This window comes from Ambystoma mexicanum, chromosome 5q (genome assembly GCF_040938575.1).
Source record: "Ambystoma mexicanum isolate Mex_15411 chromosome 5q, UKY_AmexF1_1, whole genome shotgun sequence".
Lineage (NCBI taxonomy): Eukaryota > Metazoa > Chordata > Amphibia > Caudata > Ambystomatidae > Ambystoma > Ambystoma mexicanum.
Genome location: NC_090933.1, coordinates 692,626,234 through 692,651,719, shown reverse-complemented (window position 1 = coordinate 692,651,719; position 25,486 = coordinate 692,626,234). Strand labels below are relative to the sequence as shown.

The 25,486-nt window shown below is 46.1% G+C and overlaps 1 protein-coding gene across 1 annotated transcript in view; it reads right to left on the bottom strand.

Annotated features, from left to right (window-relative positions):
- Window positions 1-25,486, bottom strand: part of PREX2 (phosphatidylinositol-3,4,5-trisphosphate dependent Rac exchange factor 2) — a 1,458,907-nt gene that overhangs the window by 471,683 nt on the left and 961,738 nt on the right. The window contains exon 29 of the mRNA XM_069621155.1: window positions 4,368-4,450. Coding sequence (XP_069477256.1) covers window positions 4,368-4,450 — 83 coding nt within the window. The remainder of the gene's footprint in view (window positions 1-4,367; window positions 4,451-25,486) is intronic.

The following is a 25,486-nucleotide window of genomic DNA, read 5'->3' as shown; positions in this document are numbered from 1 at the left end:
GCCATTCGTGTTCCTCTGGTAGGGGATCTCTGCTCAATGACTCTGCTAGAGCGTTGAGTTCCCCTGGAACATGTGATGACAGGAACATCATCCATCTGAGTGCCCATTTCCAGATTTTCTGTGCAAGTCTGGATAGATTTGGAGAACGTCCCCGCACCCCCCGTTTGTTGATATAAAACATCGCTGTGGTGCTGTCTGTTAGGATCTGCACCGACAGGTTTGTTAAATGGGGTTTGAATGCCTGGAGGGCCTTCAATACTGCCAGAAGTTCCAGCACATTGATGTGGTTCTGAGCTGCAGTGTGAGACTACAGACCCTGAGCTGTGTGGTGAAGATAGTGAGCTCCTCACCCTGCCAGTGATGCATCCGTTATGACCACTGCCTGTATCTGTGGGTTATAGAAGGGTTTCCCTCTCGTCACGTTTTCGCTCGTCCACCAGCGAAGATTTTGTACAAGTGTTGGTGAAACGACCACTAGATCGTCCCACTGACCACTTGCCTGAGACCATTGCTTCGCCAACCACTCCTGTATGGGACACATGCGCAGGCACGCGTGAGGAACCAGGTATATGCAAGATGCCATCATGCACATTAAATGCATTGCTTTGCGCACCCTTATCTGGCGGCCGTCCAGATAATGTGGTATTTGCAGTAACACATTTTTTACTCTTTCCTCTGAGGGAAAGACCAATCCTTCCTCTGTGTTTAGAATAGCTCCTATGAACTGTTTGGAAGTGTTTTGCACTAGGCTTGATTTTTTGTCGTTGATTGAGAAGCCCAATTGGAAGAGGAGGTTGATTGTAGTTTGGATGTTTTGCCTGCAAATCAGAGGTGATTCCTGTGTTATGAGCCAGTCGTCCAAGTAAGGGTACACTGGGATTGCTCCCCTGTGCAGGTTCGCTGCCACTACCGCCAGTACCCTTGTGAATACCCTTGGAGCCGAGGCTATTCCAAAGGGCAGCACCTTGAATTGATAGTGCTTGTTCACTATCTTGAAACGCAAGAATCTTCTGTGTGCTGGGAACATTGAAATATGAAAATAGGTATCTTTCATATCCAGTGTTGCCATGTAAACCCCTTTTTTAGTAGCCGGATTACCTCTTGTAGCGTAGTCATGCAGCGTCATGCAGAACTTTTGTGGCTTGACATACTTGTTTGCAGGGCGCACATCTAATACAGGGCGCATTGTTAGATCTTTTTTTGGGCACAAGGAAGTAAGTTGAATAAATACCCCTGTGTACCTGGTTGGCTGGGACCACTTCTAAAGCATCCTTTAATAGAAGCGCTGTTATTTCTTCTAGAAGGATCTGCTGATTTTCCTCTGAGTGGACTTTCTGTCTTGGGGTGTGGTCGCGAGGACGTTGAAGCAGTTCTATGCAGTAGCCCCCTGCTACCTTGGTCAGCACCCATCTGTCTGAGCTGATACCCTCCCATGCGTGGGTGAAGTTGCAAATGCGTCCTCCTACTGGAGGTGCATGGGAGGGTACCTGGAGCGGAATGTCACTTGGTCTGAGGTGGGGTGCCACCTCGAGCTGGGCCTCTGCCGCGACTACCACGACCTCTGCATCGTCCTCATGGATAGCCTTGGAAGGTTTGTCCCTGATTGTTTCCATAGGAACCTTGGCCTTGATTGTAGCCGGATCCTCTCTGTGAATTTTGGCCCCGAAAATGGTGAAAATTACTGTTACCTCTTTGACCCATAGGCTTGTTTGTGAGCTGACCTAAAGATTTTAGTGTCATACTCATCCTTTGCTGTCTTAAGTGTGTCTTCTACAGCCTTGCCGAAGAGCACGTTAGATTCCACTGCCATATTTATTGGGGTGGCTTGTGTTTCTGGCCTGAAGCCTAACTGGCGAAGCCATGCATGCCTCTTTATAATAGTCCCCTCTGCAATGACTCACCCGGCATTGTCAGCTGCATCTAAATTTGACTTGAGGAGACAAGTAGATATGGCCCTTCCGTCCACTGCTACCTGAGCTAGTTGAGATTTAACGGGCAGACAAAAGTACCCAGAAACCTCCTCCCACTTATGGCAGTTATAACTTGCCAAAAGTGTAGTGTTATTGGGTATTCTCATCTTGTAGGCTGCAGAAGAGACGACCTTTCTGCCCATTGCATATATTTTCTTGCTTTCATTATCTGGTGGCGCCTCGGAGGAAGCAAGGGGTGTGCCTGCTCTTTTCCTTGTCGTGGGGACAACCAATGAATCTGGTTTCAATTAGCCTCTTATGTATAAGGGTTCTGTGGTGCAGGCCTGAATAGTTTTTCCACACGCGGGTTAACGGCCCGTGTCAGATTGGGTGCTTCTAAGGAAGGTTGAATTCTGTGTTGTACCGACTTTAGCAGTGGGACAAACTGACCTACTGTTTTCTTGTCACTTAAAACTTGTTCAGCGAAGTCTCTATCTTCCTGTACCTCCTGTGTGCCAATACGGAAGTGTTCCGCCGCTTTGGCTAAGACTTCATTGAGGAGATGTTGATTGTCCACAGGGGAATCTACCATTGGGGGGTCCTGATTAATAGGAGAATCTATGGAGTACATGTTTGCCTCCTGGTCTGGGTCTTCATCATCCCCATAATAGAGTTCCTCTGTATTCTCTTCATCAAGTTGAGGGTCAGATGTTTCCACAAATGAGAGATCCTCCTCTTCTGGATCTATTTCAGGGTCATATAGATCTATTACCTTGCTTTGTAAAGGGACATCAGAGCGAGACCTCTTAGAGGGGGGTTGAGAGGGTAAGGCAGAGACTTGAGAGCCGGAACGGGCTGAGGTGGGAGGAGTGGAGTGAAAACTCTGAAAGTAATCTGGGTTTTTTTCATAAAAATTTGCCATTTAGGTCTTTCTTCTCATAACCCTATCGATACCTTGCGAAGACCATCCCTTCGAACTTGGGAATACAATTTCCTCATTAGTGGGGGGTATAATCTTTGGCCTAGATTCTTTAGGTTTCTCTATGGGCATGGACAATATACCCTTCTGTGATGACTTGTCCCTAGTAGGACCCTTGTCTCTATGAGGGTTCTTGGAGGATTTTTTATGTTTTTCCCCACCCTGGGCCCCAGAGGAGTGTTTAACAGACTTTTTGGGGACTGACGTTCTATCAGACGATGAACGTCAAACTTCGGGTGCCGGAGCCGAGGCTTCGTCTGCGGACAAACGGCCTAGAGAAGGAGTTTTTCGTGCGACACCCTTGCCGTCTGTACCCTGTCGTGTGGCAATCTTGAAGGAGATTGCCCAGAGGACCGGGACTCTGTGGACCGTTCACGGGGTCTCGAACGTTATTGAGTATTCGACACCTTTGTCGAATGGCGACTGGGGCTTATGTGTTTGGTGGTGTGTGCTTTTGTATCGCTGCCGCTGCCGGATGTAGTCACCACACCATGGCTGCCGGCCTGTCCTACTGGGTCAGGGGCCTGCGCTTGAGTAGCCGGAGGTACTCCAATGCCCTCGCCGTCTGAAAGTACGGCATCACTGCCATCGCTGAAGGCTCCCTCTACTTCCATGGCCTTGAGTTGCCTGGCGTAGTAGGCCCAGCGTTCAGTGGAACAGTCCTTTAACGTCTTAGGCTTGAAGAGCCTCCACGCTCGACAAGACATTTCGACGTGGTCTCTCTGGAGACACAAGTTGCAAACTAAGTGTTTGTCCACCCAGGGAAATTTACAATTACACTTATGGCAAAATTTAAATGGTGTATTTTCCATAATTATGGGTTATGGAAGTGGCTGTAGGAAGGGGAGAATATGCATTCTAAAATGGCCTCCCCCGTCTCTTCCTACTGTCTGTGCCGGGGCCCGGGGCAGCCTTCCAAAGCCATACGGTCTGTCGCAATAGTCCCCGACAGGCAGTTTTCTTTCTTCACCGGCGTGGTGTTTCAACAGTCGATGAAAGGATAGAAAGAGAAGCTATCGTATTTGTATAAAAGTCAATGGCTTATCGCCTAAAGGAACTCCGCCATACGCGTCCGTCTAGCATGGTGGAAAAAAACTATCTGAGGGACATTGACGCGTGAGGGAACATGGGTACAGTGGACGTCACATTAACGATAGTATTACTGGCACGCCCTGTCAACGTCCCTTTTCGAGTTTCAAAAACAACAACTGTAATACTCTGCAACTTCCACTAGATGTCGGCCTAAGCACATCATAGGATCTAAGCAGATTCCACAAGCCTCAGAAATAATGATATATGTTCTTTGAATGTAGAGCGACTGGGGATGATATTTGAAATGTATGTTGATAAAAGATATCCTGTATTAAAAAATTATACAAATGACCATTATAAAGCATCTGTACCACACATGTAATTCACTATTTCTCCTAATCATCTAGAACAAAGACTTGAACAAGTGAGAAAGTACTCGCCCTTACCTGGCTAAAAAGGTGTTCCAAACAATTGTGCAGCTTGTCTTGTTTGTCATGAGAAATGCGCACATTCATCGGGAGTTCGTCGCCTGCATGGAAAGAAATAGTTACGGGAATATATGTTTGAATGTATTTTAAAATATAAACTCAAACATTTGCTGCTCAATATTTGGCATTTGCCATTTTTCCAGTCCCTGAACTCAGAGCTACCAAATATTTTCTCTTAACATTAAATGATCTAAAAGAGTGGTTATACTAACAAGCATGTGTCCAGTTGTGTAGTGTGTGCAGCCAGTTGAGTACCCTTTGGCTCTTTTACTCTACAAGTAGCCTGCAACGTGTATCTGCAGTTGAGCCTCTCCCTTTCATCCTGGTCCATCAACTCTCGAGGTGGCGACAGATCGGGGAAGTACCCAGTGCAGAGGGCATAGATTGCATTATCTGCTCGGCCCCTTGCCACTTTCAGCAAATGCTTGCCCCCACTCCGCAGCGGCTTCCAATAAGCAATTCTGCCCTCCTTTGCAAAACTGGCAGCTGCCCTGCACCCAATTCTGCCGCATGGGATGCACCTGGTGACTGCAGGTGCAAAACAAACAGGTGCGTGCATTCCGTGAAACTGCCGATACACGCAGTTATGAGGATTTCCCACAGCAGTGCCGCAACTCACTACACACCCCATGCCGCAGGATGCCAAGTGGGAATCCCATGCCAGAAAGGAAAACCTTCCTGCAGCTGGAGAATGGAAAGAGTGGCTACACAGAACATCTGCATAAACATGTTTTGTCCAAATGTGTTTGTACATCTGCCTCATTCAGATCAAGGAAATCATTGAATTGACCATCAAAAAGTGAAGCGTAGAAGCGTCAGTGCTGCAATGCAAACGTGTGACCTGCATCCTACAGTAAGATGTCTGCAGCTACCGCGCAACACACTGAGCTATACCGCAGTTAGAAAGAAACAGAAACAGTAAGTTCAAGCCTGTTGATACAAAAATGATTTAGGGCAATGGAAATCTTGTAGCTCAACTAAATCCAAACATGCAACGGAAAGTGTTCTTTCCGTGTCCTCATGTAGAGGGTCATAGGCTGTCATCCAGGGCACTGACTGCCATTGCCACGTCATTCCTTACCTGAGCCATCACCATGTTTCAAAAAACATGATACACTATATTACGGAAACGTTCCACCAATGCAAGAGCAATTTTCACCGTTTTAGCACGAGTTCAAAAATTGCTCCAGACAAAACAACTTTTTTTTTATTTTAAAACAATTTTGCATCATTGCAATATTGTCCTAGTAATAATAATGTATTACCGCTATGCCAAACTAGTCCTGGTACAACATGGCATTGAAAAAAGATTGTATTGTACTAGTGCAATGTTTGCCTTAGTGCCAAAGCAAAACTGCGCTTGCACTGATGCAAAGCTCTTCTGATAACGCCCCTGGGTTCAGAGCTGTATTTCTAAAATCAACCTTGAGGGTGGATTTTGGGAGGGCAACCTATTATGGTGAACAGGGAACACACTGAGGTCTAGCCAAGCCAATCAAGTTAGGTTGGAGGGCACCAAGGCTTAGGCTCACGAGGGGTGTGAGAGTGGTCTAGGACCACAATGAGTCCACACAGTGCAGCACAATAATAACAGTTACACAGGCAAGTGCACAAGTATGCAATGATTTATCAGGCCTTCGAAATACACAGTAAGCAATGAAACCTCTAGATACATATCTTCAAAAACCTACAATAAAATACATATATACATGCACCCTTTATTTATTTATTGTATTTATTTATTGGATATGTGTAAGGCGCCTATACAGCAAATGGAGTTTCAAGGCGCCACAAGGCAGAAAAGGGGGGTGGGAAAAACAATAATGGTCCTTGCAGTAACAAGACGTGCAAGGGATAGGGGGGGAAGTGCAGGTCTGCGTGAAAGGCGAAGTGCTAGAGTGCCAGGAGCTGTAACCACTTCCACCTTTATATCTGGCACTTGCCCTCCTGGGAGGCACTTGCCAGGGATTGCATGGAGTGCAGGGGGCGAGGGTCCACATGCTATGTGGGAGGAGGGGGGGTGGGCTGGAAGGGGGATGCCTGGTGCCCTGTAGATCTCAGAGGGAACCAGGCAGCCAGTCACTCTTAGGAGAAGAAATAGCATATGATTTAAAACAAGTGTAAAGCAAGTAAAAAGTCAGCTGCATAAAATACTTTAGGAATACTTTAAAGCAACACTAAAATAATTTCCTAGCACTTAGTATGTCCAGTGCTAATATGGTTAGGGACCGTGTGCCCTAAAGTCATCAGTTCCAAAATGATAATTTTCTGGAAGGTTTACTAAGTGATTGGACAATGCCAGTCGTTATGATTCAAAGTTCGAAAAAAGTAAGGATAGTTCTGGTAAGTATCTCTCTCAATCCCACTGCAGTGGGGTCGGACTAAGGGAGGATCTTTGCCATGATCACCATCGATCTAAGTCAGGAAAGAGAGAGATAGGGACAAGACTGTACACCCATGTAACCCTATGGAGGACAGGGGGAAAAGAATCAGGTATGCTAACTTATCCCCCTGACTCTGATCTCTGCACAGTCTACTGCTGAGGTTTCTGATTCCGTTGGGGACATGTTCTTCTGTGCTTGGTCTAGTCAAAGGAGGCCAAGGGGTCGTAGGTGCAGAGGTCTTTTTCGGATGCAGGATTTAGTTTCACCCTGTCATGTTGTTAGAAACACAGTTTCAGGCACCATCCAGCTAAAAGCCCTTGGAACAAATAGCAAAGACTTCTGCAGAGATGTGACAGGTGAAATGTTGTGGCACAACCGTCTTAGAGTGCTAGCCACACTTAGTAGCTGTTTGCAGAAAAAACAAAGGTTTACACACAAAAAGTTCAAAACAAGGTAGAAATACATCCACTGCCACAAGCCTATCCTGGACACATTGGGCCTCATTACAAGGTTGGAGGTAGCCTTGCCGGTAATCCGGCAAGGCTACTTCCAAACCGGCAAGAAAGTCCGGCACCCGCAAATGGGCAATTACTGGGTTATTCTGCCCCCCCCCCTAGACCCGGTAATTGCCCTTTCGATGGGAGCCGGAGCGGGTAGATTCCCATTCCCATTTGAGCCACATAGGGCTCAATGTGAATAGGGATGCCTGTAGCACCGGCACTGTTCATAACGGTGCTTGTGCTGCAGGCTTGCAGTGCTCGCGGGTGCCTTTCATTCCGCCAGGGCAGACCTGGTGGAATGAAAGGCACCCGCAAGTGCAACTCGGAGTTTGCCGGTCCGGATACAACGGTACGGTAAGCTTACCGGTACCGTTGTATCCGGACCAGCAACCTTGTAGTGAAGCCCAATGTAAGTGTAACCAAAAGCCATACAAGACAGAGATACAAGGATACAACATATCCTAACCGCACTACACTTTAGAATAATGCGTGCAGTTGTAAAAATACAAATAATCCATAAAGAGAGACATAGGGGTCATTACCAGTTTGGCTGCCTCCAAAGTCGGGTCCGGGTTCTCTGAATGGGGACTTACCGGGTCGTTCCAACCTTGGAGGGCCCGGTAAGCCCCCATTCAAAATACCCTTCCCCATTCCCATTCGAGCCCCATAGGGGTCAATGGGAATGGGGAGGGAGCTAATAACGGGCCCGTAAATAGCGGGCCCGTTATTAGCTCCCTGGTCCCTTCGCGGCTCCCACTAAGGACGGCTGGTTTTACCAGCCGTCCTTAGTGGGACCCATTAAGGGACCTCGGAATGCAGCGGTAAGGGGTTAACGGCACCGGCATCCTTACCGGTGCCATTAACCCCTTACAGCCGCACTCGTAATAAGGCCCATTGGGCCTCATTAGGAGTTTGGAGGTAACCATGGCGCTATTAGTGCCATGGCTGCCTCCAAATCCTTATGACTCCGCCCTGGTGAATGGAGCTATTACCGCCCCATTCCAAGGTTGGCGGGGGCGGTAATCCCCCATTCCCCATAGGGCTCAATGGGAATGGGGAAGGCGCTAATAACGGTACCGCAAATTGCGGTACCGTCATTAGCACCAAAGTCCCTTTGCGGGTCCCGTCCTTAACGCTTGGTAAAACCAGGCATTAAGGGAGGACCCGCAAAGGGAACCCGTAATAGGGCGGTAAGGGATTACCGGTACCAGTGCCCTTACCGGTACCGGAAATCACTTACCGCCCGGGTTGTAATGAGGCCCATAGTCTCTCAGTACTGATAATCTTAGGGACTGATCAGTTTCCTCATAAGAATGAGCAAAAAGACAAGGGAAGTACAGAAGGCTTTAACCTACCTCCAAAAAGTCGGGTTATGAGTCAAAACAAAGCAAAAAGAAAGGGTATTCCATAGAAGTCTATGGGAGGAAAGCAGCACAAAGAAGATCTTTCCTAACAAATGGCAAAACAAGGAAAATGTGTTTGTGTCACATGGGCAGCCCTACAGGAATTGAATTGAATCATCCTGCAGGAGGTAGTATGCCTGCTAGCCTTAGTCGTTCGTTTGGAACTATCAACCCAGAGTTGCCAATTAACGCAGTGATGACTTTTTACCCAGCATATCTGCAAGGCGTCAAAGATGAAACTGCAAGACCAAGAGGAAAAGCATTCTTTGCTAAAAAAAAGATTCAATAAAGGGGATGCCTATATGATGTGTTGTTCTTGGCATGCACTGTTCCCCTCCAGGTTGCCAGGGCTCTGCAGGTGCTGCTGTTCCTGCTTCTGACTTATTTCTCCAGAGTTCGAGCATCTAAGCTAATAGAATGCAGCTGCTTCCATAAACTGCCACACTCTCAGTTTTCTGTGGGTGGATGGAGGCTGGCCAACCTTCAGTTTACTGCTAAGTGTGCAGTGCTTCACTCTGCAGGAAAAGCCAAACAAAAAGACATAGCACATGTGTTCAGTACTCATTAACATAAACAAGCAGGCCTACATGTATTACTGCTATTTCAGCCTTTGGGCTATCTGAACAAAACAAAAAACCGAAAAAAGGCAAAAATGAATATGGACATTGCTTAATATGACGCAGCATGCAAGGTGTTGTCTACTGCAGTCTGTAATGGGTTTGTGGTTCCAGGCCGGGGTGTTGCTAGGTCTGGAAAAGATCAGGGGCTAAGCTAATGTCGGGACTGGCGGGATTTGGGGCTAGCTATAGCCTCTTGGTTGTGGTCCCTGAGTTTCTATCCGGGGCTACAACCAAAAGACCCGGGGCTATAGCCCCCTCGGCCCCCCCCTAGCAACGCCTCTGGAACTCCCACGATAAGCCCATTGGTTGATTCATTAGAGATTTGGGGATATGGACTCCTAGGAAGACTTCTCATTAAAGAAGATTGCACTAGAAAGCAGCACTGCAATGCAAAAAGACCAATGCATGCACCAATAGCATCTCAGCATTTATTTATTTATTTATTTATTTGTTTATTTATATTTATATAGCGCGCAAGTAACCCATGGCCATTGAGGCGCTGTTACTTGCAAGAGCTTAGTTCGACAAAGCATAGAGCTGGCATTTTGGTTGGTACAGTTGGTCATTACAATACAGTTTATGCATTAGGAACATATGAGATGTATTCGACTGGTGCGAGGCATCTTATGTGAATAGAATGGTTTTCATGGTCTTGCGGAAGGTGCTGAGGGAGGCCTCACCTCGGCATGCATGCATGGCATACTTTAGCCAACACATGCGAAATCCTCTACTCAGAAGGAAGAACACGCTAAGGCAACAGCTCGTTCTCTGGGCTGCCAACCACTCAGGATGCCCTCTATGGAAATGTTAGCTCTCTGTTGCATAACATAGGAGGATATCTGTTTGACCCTCAGTCTACTCCTGCCCATTCAGGCACAGACCCCCTGGTATCTATCGTTCTATGTTCATTTATCCCCAATTTCTTTCCACACGTTTTTTGGCAAAAACGTTTGGCTGAAAAAAATCATCAATTATTTAAAATATATTTAGGGGGGTTCCCCTCCAAGTACCCCTTCCCTTATTATATATTCCCTATTCCCCACCCCTTTATGCCCTTACTCCCCACCCCCCATATTTTTCGAAACGTTTTTTCGGCCAACATTTTTTGGCAGATAAATTGTCGAAAACAAAAGCTGCCGATGAAGGAAGGTTGCAGCTTGTTATCTGCTTCTCGAGAGAATGTTGTGCCTCAGGTTCAGGTCACTGATGGTGGCTGAGGAGTCAGGAACATGTGGCTGTGGTTTGCTGTCTGTACCCGTGGTCAGAGGACGTTTCCCTGGGATTGCAGGCTGTCTGCTATTATGGTGGGTGGGGTCAAGCTCTTATGCAAATGCGTATAGTAATTTGGTATGACAGAGAGAGCTAAAGTGTCATTAATGATTTGCAGGCCACATAAACAGATGTCACTGGATGGCCCTATGCTGCATGATGTTAACCACATCCAAGACGGAATTCTTCTTTATGCCAGCCTCCAATGGCCATCCCACTTCCCCAACTCCTATCTCCTTCATCACTGACTCAATCACCCCTGGGGTGCAATCTACTGGTTATCTTTAATAGCATTATTACCATGCCACTACAGCCAGGATTAATCTTCCCAAAGTAAGGCCAATCTGCCTACACCCCAGTTACCCAAGCAGCAAAGACTCCGATCTTTATCCTGGTACACATCTAATTGGACTACTACTGAAGCCTACATCCTAGTCTTCCACTCTATTCTTCCACTCCCCTAGACAACGTCCTCAACTGTTTTATATCCTCTACTACCTACCCAGACCAACCCCTATCTCATCATACTGAAACTATGATGGATGGCTCGCCAAGCAAAATGATGTTTCTACTCCTCATCCTTTAATCTATCCATGATCTGCCCCCCCATTACCTTGCTGTCTACCTCCCTTTTGCCTCTCCCTCTTGGATTGTCTCATCTCTCTGCAAACTATGCTTCCCTCGCCCACCCCATGCCTTCTCCCACCTGCCATTCAAGCAATATAATTATTCAAAACCAGGTTCAGGCTCTGCTCGCTAACTAGTGAAAGTGGGGTGACCCACCCGATATGCCTCCTCAACTGACCCCCCACACCTCAGCCTGCCTGCCTTGCCCGGTAATGTCACACATGATTGTATACCTGCACTCTGTGCCTGGAGAGGATATAAACCACATCTCCCTAATGAAAATCAACGTGCCGAAACATTGTTTCCGTGATTGCTGTTGGTGTTTTTGGTCACGGAAGCTTTGCCTGCCATTGCAGGATAGACTGCCTTTATGGGCGCATCAGACAGATATTCTCCTCTGCTCTGGCACATGGAGCTTAAACAGGATTGTGGCCCTCACAAGTGGGCTCATAGTGCAAGCTATTTGGCTTTTGTTTGTTTTAGAAGAGGAATTCTCAGGTAGTTGATAAATGGCATTCATGCTGAACATTTAAAGGCAATGTAGACACACTGCAATGATGTATTATCTTTGCCTATTCTGCCACCAGTAAAAAACCTCCCCTTGAGTGAACACATGTTATTCTGCCACCAGCGAATCATTGTGAAGGGTATTCGCTGTTTTTTTTATGATTGGTTATTTATAACGTGCTGCAGCTTTCCTGCTCTGGTCTCCGGTCCGCGTCCTCCGAGTCCCGGCACTAATGAAGGGAAAGCCACCCAGCGGTAGACTTTGTTTACTACAGCTGGCTGGCTTTTCCTTCATTAGTGCCGCAAAAGCAAAAGCCAGCACAGGAGGGCCTCCATTTCACAAAATGGCTGCGCCCCTGTGCTTGCTTTTTCGAATTTTGAGCTTGAATAGCTCAAAATTTTACATAGGAAGTTTTAAAACGGAGGATGCTAGAATTTTTTTTTTATGTGGCCTATCTATTTTTTAAATAAAATTTTTTACTAGACCACCCCTTTAATACCCAGAGGTTTCTAAGCGGGGACCCAGGGATCGAACCTGTGTTGCTCTGCGAAGTCTTGGAAATGGAGGACGTTGCCCCTGAGCTATCTTCAAAGATCTACTGCTAATCCTCGAAAACCAGATCTGCTCTGCTGCTATCTACATCCGTTTGCTGTTTGCACTAGTGTTATCAGTACAATGTAATTCAATTGGTACTTTTTTATCAAGTATTTCCAAAAGTATTGGATGGCTTCCCTTTTAGTATAACTTTGCTTGGTTTTGTGTGTATTCATAGAATGATAGCTTTCCTTGGACACGAGACATACGTAGCAATACACAATGGCTAGCACCAGGTGCTTCAGCAGCTACAGTGTTAAGATGGATTTCTTGAACCTGGCAACTTGGACAGATTTTTGGAGACCACCCTAGTTATAGTGACCAAGGTAACTCTGAGAGGTTAGCCAAAACCCAATCAAGATAACAGAGGAGAGCAGTCAAGGCTATTCTCAGGAGAGTGTGAGTTGGGTCAGGGGATCCCAATGACTCCACACAGTGTAGCACGCAAAAATTCAAGTTAGATAGGTAAGTCCAAAAATACTATATATATATTCTAGGCCCAAAACACTCACTAGAAAATGAAATAAGCAGGTGACAATATTGCACAACAATCCATTATAAACATATATACAGTCACCATAAGTTCTTTTGAATGCATTTAATAACAAGAAGAAAAGTAAGTGATACAGTAACATGGAACCAAGTCACAAGAAATTAGCCCTAACTTTAGAAGGCCAATCACTATGACGAGTGGGACTTTGGGTCCAAAAGTCACAAAACTTCTTCCCAGAAAGTGTCTTAAGTAGGTAAATTTCTTGTGTTGGTGAATGTTCCAGAGAAGATTAGAAACAAAGTTACTTGCAGGTAAAATTATGTTTCTATCTTTCAGGTACAGCTGCTTTTAGATGCGATGATCAAGAAGCCATGGAATGGAATACCTTAGGTTTAGTCTAAGGTTTGTTCTAAGGAGACAAATGTTATGCGTTTACTTACCCCCTGACTCAAATCTTTCCAGAGGACTAAATGGGTGAACTTGGGGTTCACCCATTTTCCCGCCGTTGGTTCCACCAACAGGTGCCCAGGAGCTGTGCGTGCAAGGATTCTTCCGGTGTGTTCCAGGAGCAGAGTGCAATGATTGGAGATGAAGAAATGGAGAAGGCACTGAGGCAGATCTCTGCAGGACACTTCATAAGATGGTGGAAGGCAACGACAGGCATCCTTCCAGTCGGGTTGAAGGAGACCTTCCAAAGTAGGATCCCAGGAAGCTGCGAGGGTGAAATTCAGCAGGAAGGCTGCTTACACCACAAGTTGGCGATTACCAAAGTTCCGGCAGCGAAAGCGCAACACTGACGGTTCTAGAGAGGTAGCACACTGGAGAGCTGGTCAGTCCACCTGGTGGTCCAGGGACACTCCAAAGGATAAGGATGGCTGAATCCTCAAAAGTGCGTTGAGTCTGGTTGGTCCCACCAGTCAAAGGGTTAAAGCACTGCTCAGGATCTTTTTAGATCAGGTAGAAGAGCAGGGTTTCACCGTGCAAAACGCAGAAAGGGATGCTCGGCCCCTTCAGGAGTCGTCCACAGATCTTCAGTCAACTGCTCTTCTACACAGGATACTTGACTCCAATGCTGATCTGTGGAAATGGCTGCATGAGTTCTCTTCTTATCCAAGAATCTGTCAATCTATCTGGAAGCAAGTCCATCCCACCATCTGCACCATTCAAACAGCCAGCAATGGTCCAATCAGGGACCACTGTGGGTTTCACTCATACCACACACCTAGACTTTCACGCACCATGGATGTGGAACGGAGCAGACAGTCCCCACAAAAAAAAAACACACACACACACACACACACACACACGCACACGCACACGCACACACACACACACGCGCGCACTGGGGCTTTCCCGGGCAAATGCATGATCTTAAATGGGATATCTTGACCTGGCAAAGCAGGAAGAAGGCCAAACAACAATATGGTAAAAGAACAAGCAAAAACCTTGTGGTGTGACCATTTTAGGGTAGTAGGCACATTCAGTAGCCATATGTGGTAAATGTGAATGTGCACACTAGAAACTAAAAATGGTAAAAATATGTTTGCTGCACCCAGCTTGTCTTTAGGCACATATAAAAGTAACCAAAAATCCCAAGTGTAAATGACGAGGGTGAAACAAAAGTATTCCCACTGCACCACATTATAAGATGCTGTGTGCACTGTTAAAAAGTTACCAAAAAGGTAAAAGGTAAAAAGACAAAAGGGAAACATAGTTTCCCAGTACTGGTAGCCTGAAGGACTGATCAGTTTCCCCATAACAAAATGAGCAAAAGACCAGGAGAGTGAAGCTAAAGGCTTTTCACTTCCATGTAAAAAGTCAGAACAGGTTAAAAAACAAAAGCAAAACGTTTGGTGGTTCAAAGAACTATGGAGAGAAAGTTGCTAAAAGCAAAATCTTTCCTAACAGAGTCATTTCACAAATGGAGGTGATGATGATGGGATAAACTAACTTCTTCAAGTATGTACTCGGATACCTTTTATCACTTTTGTACTTGGGTTCTTTTAAAGAGTTTGCCATCACCTTGCTTTTCTGGTAGGCCACAATTATGCAGGAGTGAACCCATTGGCAGATGATATCATGGGAACAGAACAGAGTAACCAAGTCAGGGACATTCACACTTCAACCCGTACTCCCCCCCATATGATGCTATGTCTATAGTGCAACACATGGTACAAAGTATCTCTACTATGTGTAGAAAATGGACAACAGCTCACAATTCGCTGTACCTATCTTCTACATCAGATCAAGTACACATTACATTGGGGGTGAAGATAATTTGGTACACAGATGTTCTGGACTAGAGAAATCCATCTCTAATGTTGCCAACTTCTCTGGCTAACAATTGCTAGGCTGGCTAAAACTAACAAGTGATGCAACAACAAAGCCGATATTGTTAAGGTCAGTGCAGTGAGAAGGCGTCAGCCCATCCATGGTAAAACCAATTCTTCATGACGGGCATGTCATTAAAAATGTACAAAATGCCAGAAATACAATGACATGCCTAAAAGACTGAAGAAAGCTATTTGAGATCACCCCCACTGCTGTCCAGAGCATTGAAATTACACAACACAATCTGAAATCGTGATTTTGTTCACTGGCTGATCCCCAGCGACGAACTTGAATAGGTGCAGAGAAATTAGATTATACCAAGAAAATTCCAGTATTGATTTATTGATTTATTTATTTATTTATTTATTTATTTATTTATTTATTTACATACATGAGGAACAATGCTCTTTTGATCATAAAAGAATGTACAATAGATAAGAAATCAGATTTTATGGGAAGCAATGAGCTTTGTACTATGGGGTGGGTTTGAGGGACATTCTGACAAGGTTGTGGAGGGGAGTAAATGGAGCAGTCACCAGGGACAATAAATAAGTGAACATACATAGATTAAGGACAACCAACATTGTTCTAAGTGCAGGTACACGGTATGGCCAGCTGTGCTCGGGATGTGACCAAGATGGGTGAAGTGCTAGAGAGGAGGCAGAGAAAGTGAGGGACAGAGGCAGGTTAGAGGGGAGGGAAAAACATTACCTAGAAGGCAGATGAGAGGTAGGTTAAGATGGTAACTCTGAGGTGAGGAGGTAGGCTTTTAGTTTGGTTTTGAAGAAATCTGGGTGGACTGGTCCTCAGATGTCTGGCAGAAGAGAATTTCATGCATGTGGAGAAAGAAGAGAGGATGAGCGGATGCAAGAGGAAGCACTGGGAGGGCGAGGTACCACAAGGGTCGTCGAGGAGGCAGGCAGAGATTAAGAGAATGTTTGTAGAGTTGGATAGGGGAGGATAGAGACAGTGGTGCCTTACCATGGATAGATTTGTGAACCAGGAGAAGAAATTTAAATCTGGCCTTGTTTTACATCGTCAGCCAGCCTGCCTGGTGACGGTACAAGGAAGTAGGCGTGAAGTGAGGGAGTTCAAAGAGAGTCCTAGTAGCGAAGTTAATGATCTTGTCGAGAGGACAGAAAGCATAGTTGGGGAGACTAAAGAGGATACTAGCCCAGTAGTCAAGTTAAGAGAAGGCATGCTTGTTTAAGACATGCTCGTTAGTGTTGAAAGGTAGGAGGTGCCTGTTTTTCCTAATATTTTGCAGGTTGATGCGACTTGTTGTTCTGGTTTTGAAGTTGACATTAGAAAATGTGTTGAGAAGGGTCACAGATAACGCTGAGGTGTCTAGCTGAAGAAGAATAGAGGTGAGTGCCAAGTGGGAACTCGATAGACAGAGGAGAAGATGAGAGAGAGCTTTTGGCAGGGAAGTAGAGCATCTCTGTTTTGGTCGAGTTTAACATCAGAGAGTGCAAAGCCATTCAATATTTAATAGCAGAGAGGCAGTTGGAAATGTTGATAGAGATCAGAGGAGAGTTAAGGAAAAGAGAAGACGATTTGGGTATTGTCTGTGAAGAGTTGGTACGAGAACCCAAAGGAAGAGATTAGTGCCCCAAAGAGCAGAGGTGTAGAGCATAAAGAGGAGCAGACCCAAGACAGATTCTTGTGGAACACCAAGAGTTATAGGAGTGAGTTGAGAAGTGGTGTTGCTCCAGGAGACAGATAATTGGTGATGTGCAAGGTAGGATTCAATCCAGGCAAGGACTCAATTGCGAATCGCAAGAAGAAAGAGAGTATTAAAAAGATCAGAGTGATCGACAATGTCAAAGGTAGAAGACAGGTCAAGGATAATTAGGCTAGAGGATTGGTTGGAGTGCTTAGCAGAGGCAATGAAGTTGGACACATTCATAACAGCAGTTGCTGTGGAGTGACAGGAGCGGAAACCTGCTTGTAGGGGATCTTGCAGGTTGAGGATGTCTAAGAAATTGGTAAGAAGGTTGAACACAACCCTTTTGAAATCTTTAGAGTTGTGCTGAAGGGGAGACACAGGGTGAAAGTTAGTATGTTTGGAAAAGACCCTGGCTTTTTTAGGAGACAGATGTCTGTGGCTGTTTAAAAACAAAGGGAAAGCACACAGAGTCAAAGGATGGTTGAAGAGTTTAGCGAGGCGAGAGGCCACTAAAGGGGCAATATACCTGACTAGCTGAGGAGCAAGAGAGTCTGATGGGGCACAGGAGGGGTTAGCCTTCATCAGTAGAGATAGAACTTTGTCAGTATTAGTTTGAGTAGAGTGGGAGATAGAGGCAGAGGATGATGGTAAGGTCGGCAGAGTGTAAAATGTAGGAGGGAGTGTGAGGAAAGTCAGGAGTGAGTCTCTAATTTTGGAAATGTGTGCAGAAACATATTCATCTTATTTATGAGAGTGGAGTTGATAGACATAGATTTAGGAGGAGTGAGGAGTGAGTTTAGGTTTCCCTGTAGCCGGTGACGATGGTTGGAGTGAAAGTCAATGTGGGTTAGGTAGAATTCTTTTTTGCTCTATCAAGAGTGGACTTGAGAGTGTTCAGGGCAGAGAGGTAGAGTTGCATGCCCTCATGCAAGTGGGTATGCCTCCATTCGCGCAGAAGCTGATCCATGACTGTGCAGAGAGAGCGTATGAATGGGGTGACCCATGGTTGAGGATGCTGACACTTAGGGGTGAAAGTAAGCAGTGGGAATTGAGAGGAGGATGAGTCATATAATAGGGATTCGAAGCTGGAGAAGGCAGTGTTGGTAGAAGAGGCATCAGCTGAGAAGGAAGAGAGTGAGAACTGTATGTCAGACAGAAAGGGGGAAATGGCAGGAGGTTTACATTTCCTTTCATGGGTGAAGCAGGTGGTGAGGAAAGGTCAGAGGGTGGAAAGGAGATGGTGGTGGAAACAATTGAGTGATCAGATATGGATGGTGTGACAGTAGTTTTAGTGCTGAGATAGAGGTGGAGATGAATAAGAAATCCAAATTGTTACCCCCTGTGTAGGTCGGTAGGTTATGGATAGAGTGGAGAGCGTGGTCACTGAGAAAGAACTGAAGTTCAGATTTCTGAGAAGTGGTTGGCAAGGGGAGGTTAAAATCACCTATGAGAATTAGGTGATGTTTAATGGATAGAGAATCAAGGAGTTGCCGAAGTTCATCAAAGAAGAGTCCAGTAGCACCAGGAGGGCCATAGATGTAGATGATGTGAACCGAGTGAGGCAGGGCAATAGTGGAGATGCTGAATTCAAAAGAGGTAGGAGAGGACATGGCATTGAAGTTTTGTGAGGCATTGGGGTGGGAAGAGAGTAAGAGTCTGATGCCTGAATGAAGGATAGTTTGGAGTCCTGTAGGGCTGCCAGAGTGACAGTGTCCGATGGAGAAATCCAGGTTTCAGTGATAGCAAAAAGATCTAGGGGAGGAGAACTGGAGTGAAAGTAGTCAGTGATAAAGGATGTTTTGTTGCATACAGACTGGGCATTCCAGAGTGCAATGTTCAGTTGATGAGGTAAGGAAGAGTAGAGAAGTTGAGTCTGAGAGGAAGAGAGGCGAGGTGGATAGGCTTTAGAGGAGGCATGGTTCGCTCATCGGCTTTTGATTGTTGGAAGGAGATGGAAGAGAGATGGTGTAGTGGGAGGTTCAAATTGTGAGCTTAAAAAAGGGATAGGAAAGGAGGAAGTTGTACCATGATTGGAGAAAGCGTAAGGAGAGGTGAGTAGGTGGAGCCGGAAACAATGCAGTATAGGTGATTAGTGCAGTGTGGAGAGACAGTACAGTAATTAGGAAGCTTGGGGTACTGACAGATGCAGCAGGGAGAAAAGCAAAAGGAAAGGCTCATAGGTTAAGAGGCAAAGAGGCTGGCCAGGTGACAACCATCGCTGCTATAAAGCTTGTGTCGAGCGTCCACAAGCGCCATGAGGATTGTCTGCTAGGCATTGCTGTTACCAAGTTTGACTGTCTGCTCCCACCAAAGGTTCTTCCTCCTGCCACCAAGGACAGAGACCCGAACTGGAACTGTCTTACCTTGGGGACCTGCCAGTGACTTTGTTGTTCTTCATTGAAAAGGGTACTTCTCACTCTTGGGTACTTACCTGGGCAGTTGTTGTGTTGCTGTTCACTCCTCTTGAGCTTCTGGAGTCATGTTGGGGTGGATGACCCAACCCTTTTCTCCTAGTTCTCTGGACATCTCTACTAGACATCTGCACCCAAGAGGACGCCAAGTGGAGCTGTTTGGCTGTCCTCTCTGCCTTTCTGCTTATCTGGGCCCTCTTCGGTTGTGTTTCTCCCAGACTTTGCTGACAGCCCGCAGTCGGCGAGAGGAAGCTCCAGTGTGTTTAAAAGAGGTGAAGCTTTGAAGCAGAATTATCAACGCCCCTTTTGCCTAGCTGACTCCGCCCTCTTGTTGTGACGCTCTACAATTGCAGCAGGCTTGCGCATCTGAGAGCGCGCACCCAAAAGGATGCCAAGTGGAGCAGTTTGGCTGTCCTCTCTGCCTTTCTGCTTATCTGGGCCCTCTTTGGTTGTGATTCTCCTGGACTTTGCTGACAGCCCGCAGTCGGCGAGAGAAAGCTCCAGTGTGTTTCACGAGGCGAAACTTTGAAGCGGAATTATCAAGTAATAAGGAACTTCTCATTACATTTTTATTCGGACTTTGTTGGACTTTGATCTTTTTAAGAGTATCTAAGGGGTCCCATGCGGGCGATACAAATCGACTCTAGAATGCTTAACTTGTTCTTTCTTTTTCTGTTGTAGCATCCCTTTTGCCTAGCTGGCTCCGCCCTCTTCTTGTGACGCTTTACAATTGCAGCGGGCTCGCGCACCCGCACGCGCACAACCAAGTGGATGCCAAGTGGAGCTGTTTGGCTGTCATCTCTGCCTTTCTGCTTATCTGGGCCCTCTTCGGTTGTGATTCTCCCAGACTTTGCTGAAAGCTCGCAGTCGGCGAGAGGAAGCTCCAGTGTGTTTGATGAGGTGAAACTTTGAAGCAGAATTATCATGTAATAAGGAACTTCTCATTACATTTTTATTTGGACTTTGTTGGAGTTTGATCTTTTTAAGAGTATCTAAGGGGTCCCATGCGGGCGATACAAGTCAACTCTAGAACACTCTACTTGTTCTTTCGTTTTCTGTTGTAGCGCCCCTTTTGCCTAGCTGGCTCTGCCCTCTTCTTGTGATGCTCTACAATTGGAGCAGGCTCACGCACCCGTGCGCACGCACCCAAGTGGACGCCAAGTGGAGCTGTTTGGCTGTCCTCTCTGCCTTTCTGCTTATCTGGGCCCTCTTCGGTTGTGATTCTCCCAGACTTTGCTGACAGCCTGCAGTCGGCGAGAGGAAGCTCCAGTGTATTTCACGAGGCAAAACTTTGAAGTGGAATTATCAAGGAATAAGGAACTTCTCATGACATTTTTATTCTGACTTTGTTGGACTTTGATCTTTTTGAAGAGTATCTAAGGGGTCCCATGCGGGCGATACAAATCAACTCTAGAACGCTTAACTTGCTCTTTCTTTTTCTGTTGTAGCGCCCCTTTTGCCTAGCTGGCTTCGCCCTCTTCTTGTGACGCTCTACAGTTGCAGCAGGCTTGCGCACCCACGCGTGCGCACCCAGGTGAACGCCAAGTGGAGATGTTTGGCTGACCTCTCTGCCTCTTCGGTTGTGATTCTCCCAGACTTTGCTGAAAGCCCGCAGTCGGCGAGAGGAAGCTCCAGTGTGTTTGATGAGGCGAAACTTTGAAGCAGAATTATCATGTAATAAGGAACTTCTCATTACATTTTTATTTGGACTTTGTTGGACTTTGATCTTTTTAAGAGTATCTAAGGGGTTCCATGCGGGCGATACAAGTCAACTCTAGAACGCTCTACTTGTTCTTTCTTTTTCTGTTGTAGCGCCCCTTTTGCCTAGCTGGCTCTGCCCTCTTCTTGTGATGCTCTACAATTGGAGCAGGCTCACGCACCAGCGCGCACGCACCCAAGTGGATGCCAAGTGGAGCTGTTTGGCTGTCCTCTCTGCCTTTCTGCTTATCTGGGCCCTCTTTGGTTGTGATTCTCCCAGACTTTGCTGACAGCCTGCAGTCGGCGAGACGAAGCTCCAGTGTTTTTCACGAGGCAAAACTTTGAAGTGGAATTATCAAGTAATAAGGAACTACTCATGACATTTTTATTCTGACTTTGTTGGATTTTGATCTTTTTGAAGAGTATCTAAGGGGTCCCATGCGGGCGATACAAATCAACTCCAGAACGCTTAACTTGTTCTTTCTTTTTCTGTTGCAGCGCCCCTTTTGCCTAGCTGGCTTCGCCCTCTTCTTGTGACGCTCTACAGTTGCTGCAGGCTCGCGCACCCATGAGTGCGCACCCAAAAGGATGCCAAGTGGAGCAGTTTGGCTGTCCTCTCTGCCTTTCTGCTTATCTGGGCCCTCTTTGGTTGTGATTCTCCTGGACTTTGCTGACAGCCCGCAGTCGGCGAGAGAAAGCTCCAGTGTGTTTCACGAGGCGAAACTTTGAAGCGGAATTATCAAGTAATAAGGAACTTCTCATTACATTTTTATTCGGACTTTGTTCTTTTTAAGAGTATCTAAGGGGTCCCATGCGGGCGATACAAATCGACTCTAGAATGCTTAACTTGTTCTTTCTTTTTCTGTTGTAGCATCCCTTTTGCCTAGCTGGCTCCGCCCTCTTCTTGTGACGCTTTACAATTGCAGCGGGCTCGCGCACCCGCACGCGCACAACCAAGTGGATGCCAAGTGGAGCTGTTTGGCTGTCATCTCTGCCTTTCTGCTTATCTGGGCCCTCTTCGGTTGTGATTCTCCCAGACTTTGCTGAAAGCTCGCAGTCGGCGAGAGGAAGCTCCAGTGTGTTTGATGAGGTGAAACTTTGAAGCAGAATTATCATGTAATAAGGAACTTCTCATTACATTTTTATTTGGACTTTGTTGGAGTTTGATCTTTTTAAGAGTATCTAAGGGGTCCCATGCGGGCGATACAAGTCAACTCTAGAACACTCTACTTGTTCTTTCGTTTTCTGTTGTAGCGCCCCTTTTGCCTAGCTGGCTCTGCCCTCTTCTTGTGATGCTCTACAATTGGAGCAGGCTCACGCACCCGTGCGCACGCACCCAAGTGGACGCCAAGTGGAGCTGTTTGGCTGTCCTCTCTGCCTTTCTGCTTATCTGGGCCCTCTTCGGTTGTGATTCTCCCAGACTTTGCTGACAGCCTGCAGTCGGCGAGAGGAAGCTCCAGTGTATTTCACGAGGCAAAACTTTGAAGTGGAATTATCAAGGAATAAGGAACTTCTCATGACATTTTTATTCTGACTTTGTTGGACTTTGATCTTTTTGAAGAGTATCTAAGGGGTCCCATGCGGGCGATACAAATCAACTCTAGAACGCTTAACTTGCTCTTTCTTTTTCTGTTGTAGCGCCCCTTTTGCCTAGCTGGCTTCGCCCTCTTCTTGTGACGCTCTACAGTTGCAGCAGGCTCGCGCACCCACGCGTGCGCACCCAGGTGAACGCCAAGTGGAGATGTTTGGCTGACCTCTCTGCCTCTTCGGTTGTGATTCTCCCAGACTTTGCTGAAAGCCCGCAGTCGGCGAGAGGAAGCTCCAGTGTGTTTGATGAGGCGAAACTTTGAAGCAGAATTATCATGTAATAAGGAACTTCTCATTACATTTTTATTTGGACTTTGTTGGACTTTGATCTTTTTAAGAGTATCTAAGGGGTTCCATGCGGGCGATACAAGTCAACTCTAGAACGCTCTACTTGTTCTTTCTTTTTCTGTTGTAGCGCCCCTTTTGCCTAGCTGGCTCTGCCCTCTTCTTGTGATGCTCTACAATTGGAGCAGGCTCACGCACCAGCGCGCACGCACCCAAGTGGACGCCAAGTGGAGCTGTTTGGCTGTCCTCTCTGCCTTTCTGCTTATCTGGGCCCTCTTTGGTTGTGATTCTCCCAGACTTTGCTGACAGCCTGCAGTCGGCGAGACGAAGCTCCAGTGTTTTTCACGAGGCAAAACTTTGAAGTGGAATTATCAAGTAATAAGGAACTACTCATGACATTTTTATTCTGACTTTGTTGGATTTTGATCTTTTTGAAGAGTATCTAAGGGGTCCCATGCGGGCGATACAAATCAACTCCAGAACGCTTAACTTGTTCTTTCTTTTTCTGTTGCAGCGCCCCTTTTGCCTAGCTGGCTTCGCCCTCTTCTTGTGACGCTCTACAGTTGCTGCAGGCTCGCGCACCCATGAGTGCGCACCCAAGTGAATGCCAAGTGGAGCTGTTTGGCTGTCCTCTCTGCCTTTCTGTTTATCTAGGCCCTCTTTGGTTGTGATTCTCCAGGACTTTGCTGACAGCCCGCAGTCGGCGAGAGGAAGCTCCAGTGTGTTCACGAGGCAAAACTTTGAAGCGGAATTATCAAGTAATAAGGAACTTATCATTACATTTTTATTCAGACTTTGTTGGACTTTAATCTTTTTAAGAGTATCTAAGGGGTCCCATGCGGGCGATACAAGTCAACTCTAGAACACTCAACTTGTTCTTTCTTTTTCTGTTGTAGCGTCCCTTTTGCCTAGCTGGCTCCGCCCTCTTCTTGTGAAGCTCTACAATTGCAGCCGGATCGCGCACCTGCGCGCGCGCACTAAAGTGGACGCCACATGGAGCTGTTTGGCTGTTCAGGTGTGCGGCGGGTGCGAGGAGCTCCGCTTCTTGGTGTTTGATGGACTGGATACAAGTCTTTTTACTGGCTGCCCTGCTATAGTTCCATCGGAGGCTTGCAACGAGCAGCATTAGGTATGAATGTCACAGGCACATAACCATTGTGGCTTGATTTAACATACACCCAAGGGGGCACAAAAGATTGCAGCTTGGATGTGAATGCATTTAGAGATATCAAAATCCTTGATTGTTTGTGTTTAAATCCTTGTCCATTACGAAGTGCTTAATAGAAGTTTTGCTTGCTACGCCAACTGTATTGGTGGACGGAGGTTGGGCGGACGATTGATGGTCTTCGCCTTAGCTCTTTACTTCAGCCATAGAAGATAAAGATATCTGTGCTGAACTGCTGTGTATTTTTTGAAACAGCAATGTTTGTTCATGGTATCAGCAAGCATGGGATTTTGGTGTCAGGTTATGATAGTTTCTGCACATATTTTTTGTACCATCTAGTACGGGAATTGGTTGTCAGGCTGCTGCATTTTATAGTTGCACTGGAGGGCAGTATGTGCATATCTGATTTATGCAAATGTTCCCGTTAGTGCAATCTTTATCTGATCTCACCATAGTGGAGTAGCTCCTTAAACATCAGAGGTCGTTACAGTAGTTGTTAATATTGTAATCAATTTAGTTGCTGTTATGTCAAGCTGATGCAACAGCATTGAATATGTATACACATTCGGGCTATTTCTACTGGCCCAGCCACGAGGAGCTCAACAATACAGGGGCCGATGCCCCTGTATTGTTGAGCTCCTTTGATTTTTCACTCCAGAAAAAAACACGTTGCAGATGGCAATGAATATGCCCTTGCCGCCCTCTCTGCCAGAACCTAGTGATTCTCTCTTACTAGATGCTGAATCAATGGCGCACTCCTCAATGTTATCACTGGGAGGCAATGCGCAAGCTCAGCAGGGGGAAGCCTCTAGCTCCTGCATGTTTGGATCTTTACCCAAAAAGGACATATCCGTCTTGACGGAGATGTCCTTTTTCGACACACCACCTGATTTTTTTTTTCGGCAGACACTGATTTGCAGGATTTATCGAAACATCTACACAATTCATCCAACTTCCCGCAACCTCAGCAGCCGGGCCAGACATCAGATATTGGGGGGACTCTTTCTTTAATTTTACAAGAATTAAAAGTCCATTGTACTGGTTTTATGGAACTAAGAATACTTATGGAGAGACACAATTCCCAATCTAAAGTTGGCTTAGAAGCACTAGATCTCCTGCCCACAAAAATTGTTACTAGGATGTTGGCTTTGGGAATGCCCATAGCCAAGTATACGGATGAAAAATTAGATCCTAAAGTAATCCTCCCTGCTCTCCCTATTATTCCACCACAAAACTTAATTGATTTGGACCCTCTAGCTCCAAATAAAATGTGGTTGAGCAAAAGGGGGTTACTGCTCCAAAAAATAAAAATACCTCGAAAAATAAGAAAAATAGGAAAACTGGGATTTCCTCTCTTCACAATCAAAGGAACAAATTTCCCAAATATACTTGGAGAAATTTTTTTAGAAAGGAAAAGGAGCAACTCTCTCCTGCAGAGGCAAAAGTATTGGAGTGTTCCACCGTGAATATCAATTCCAATGGGGGGGCATATAGTCTCCCGAACAATTCACTTTCAGAAGAAAAGACTCATAA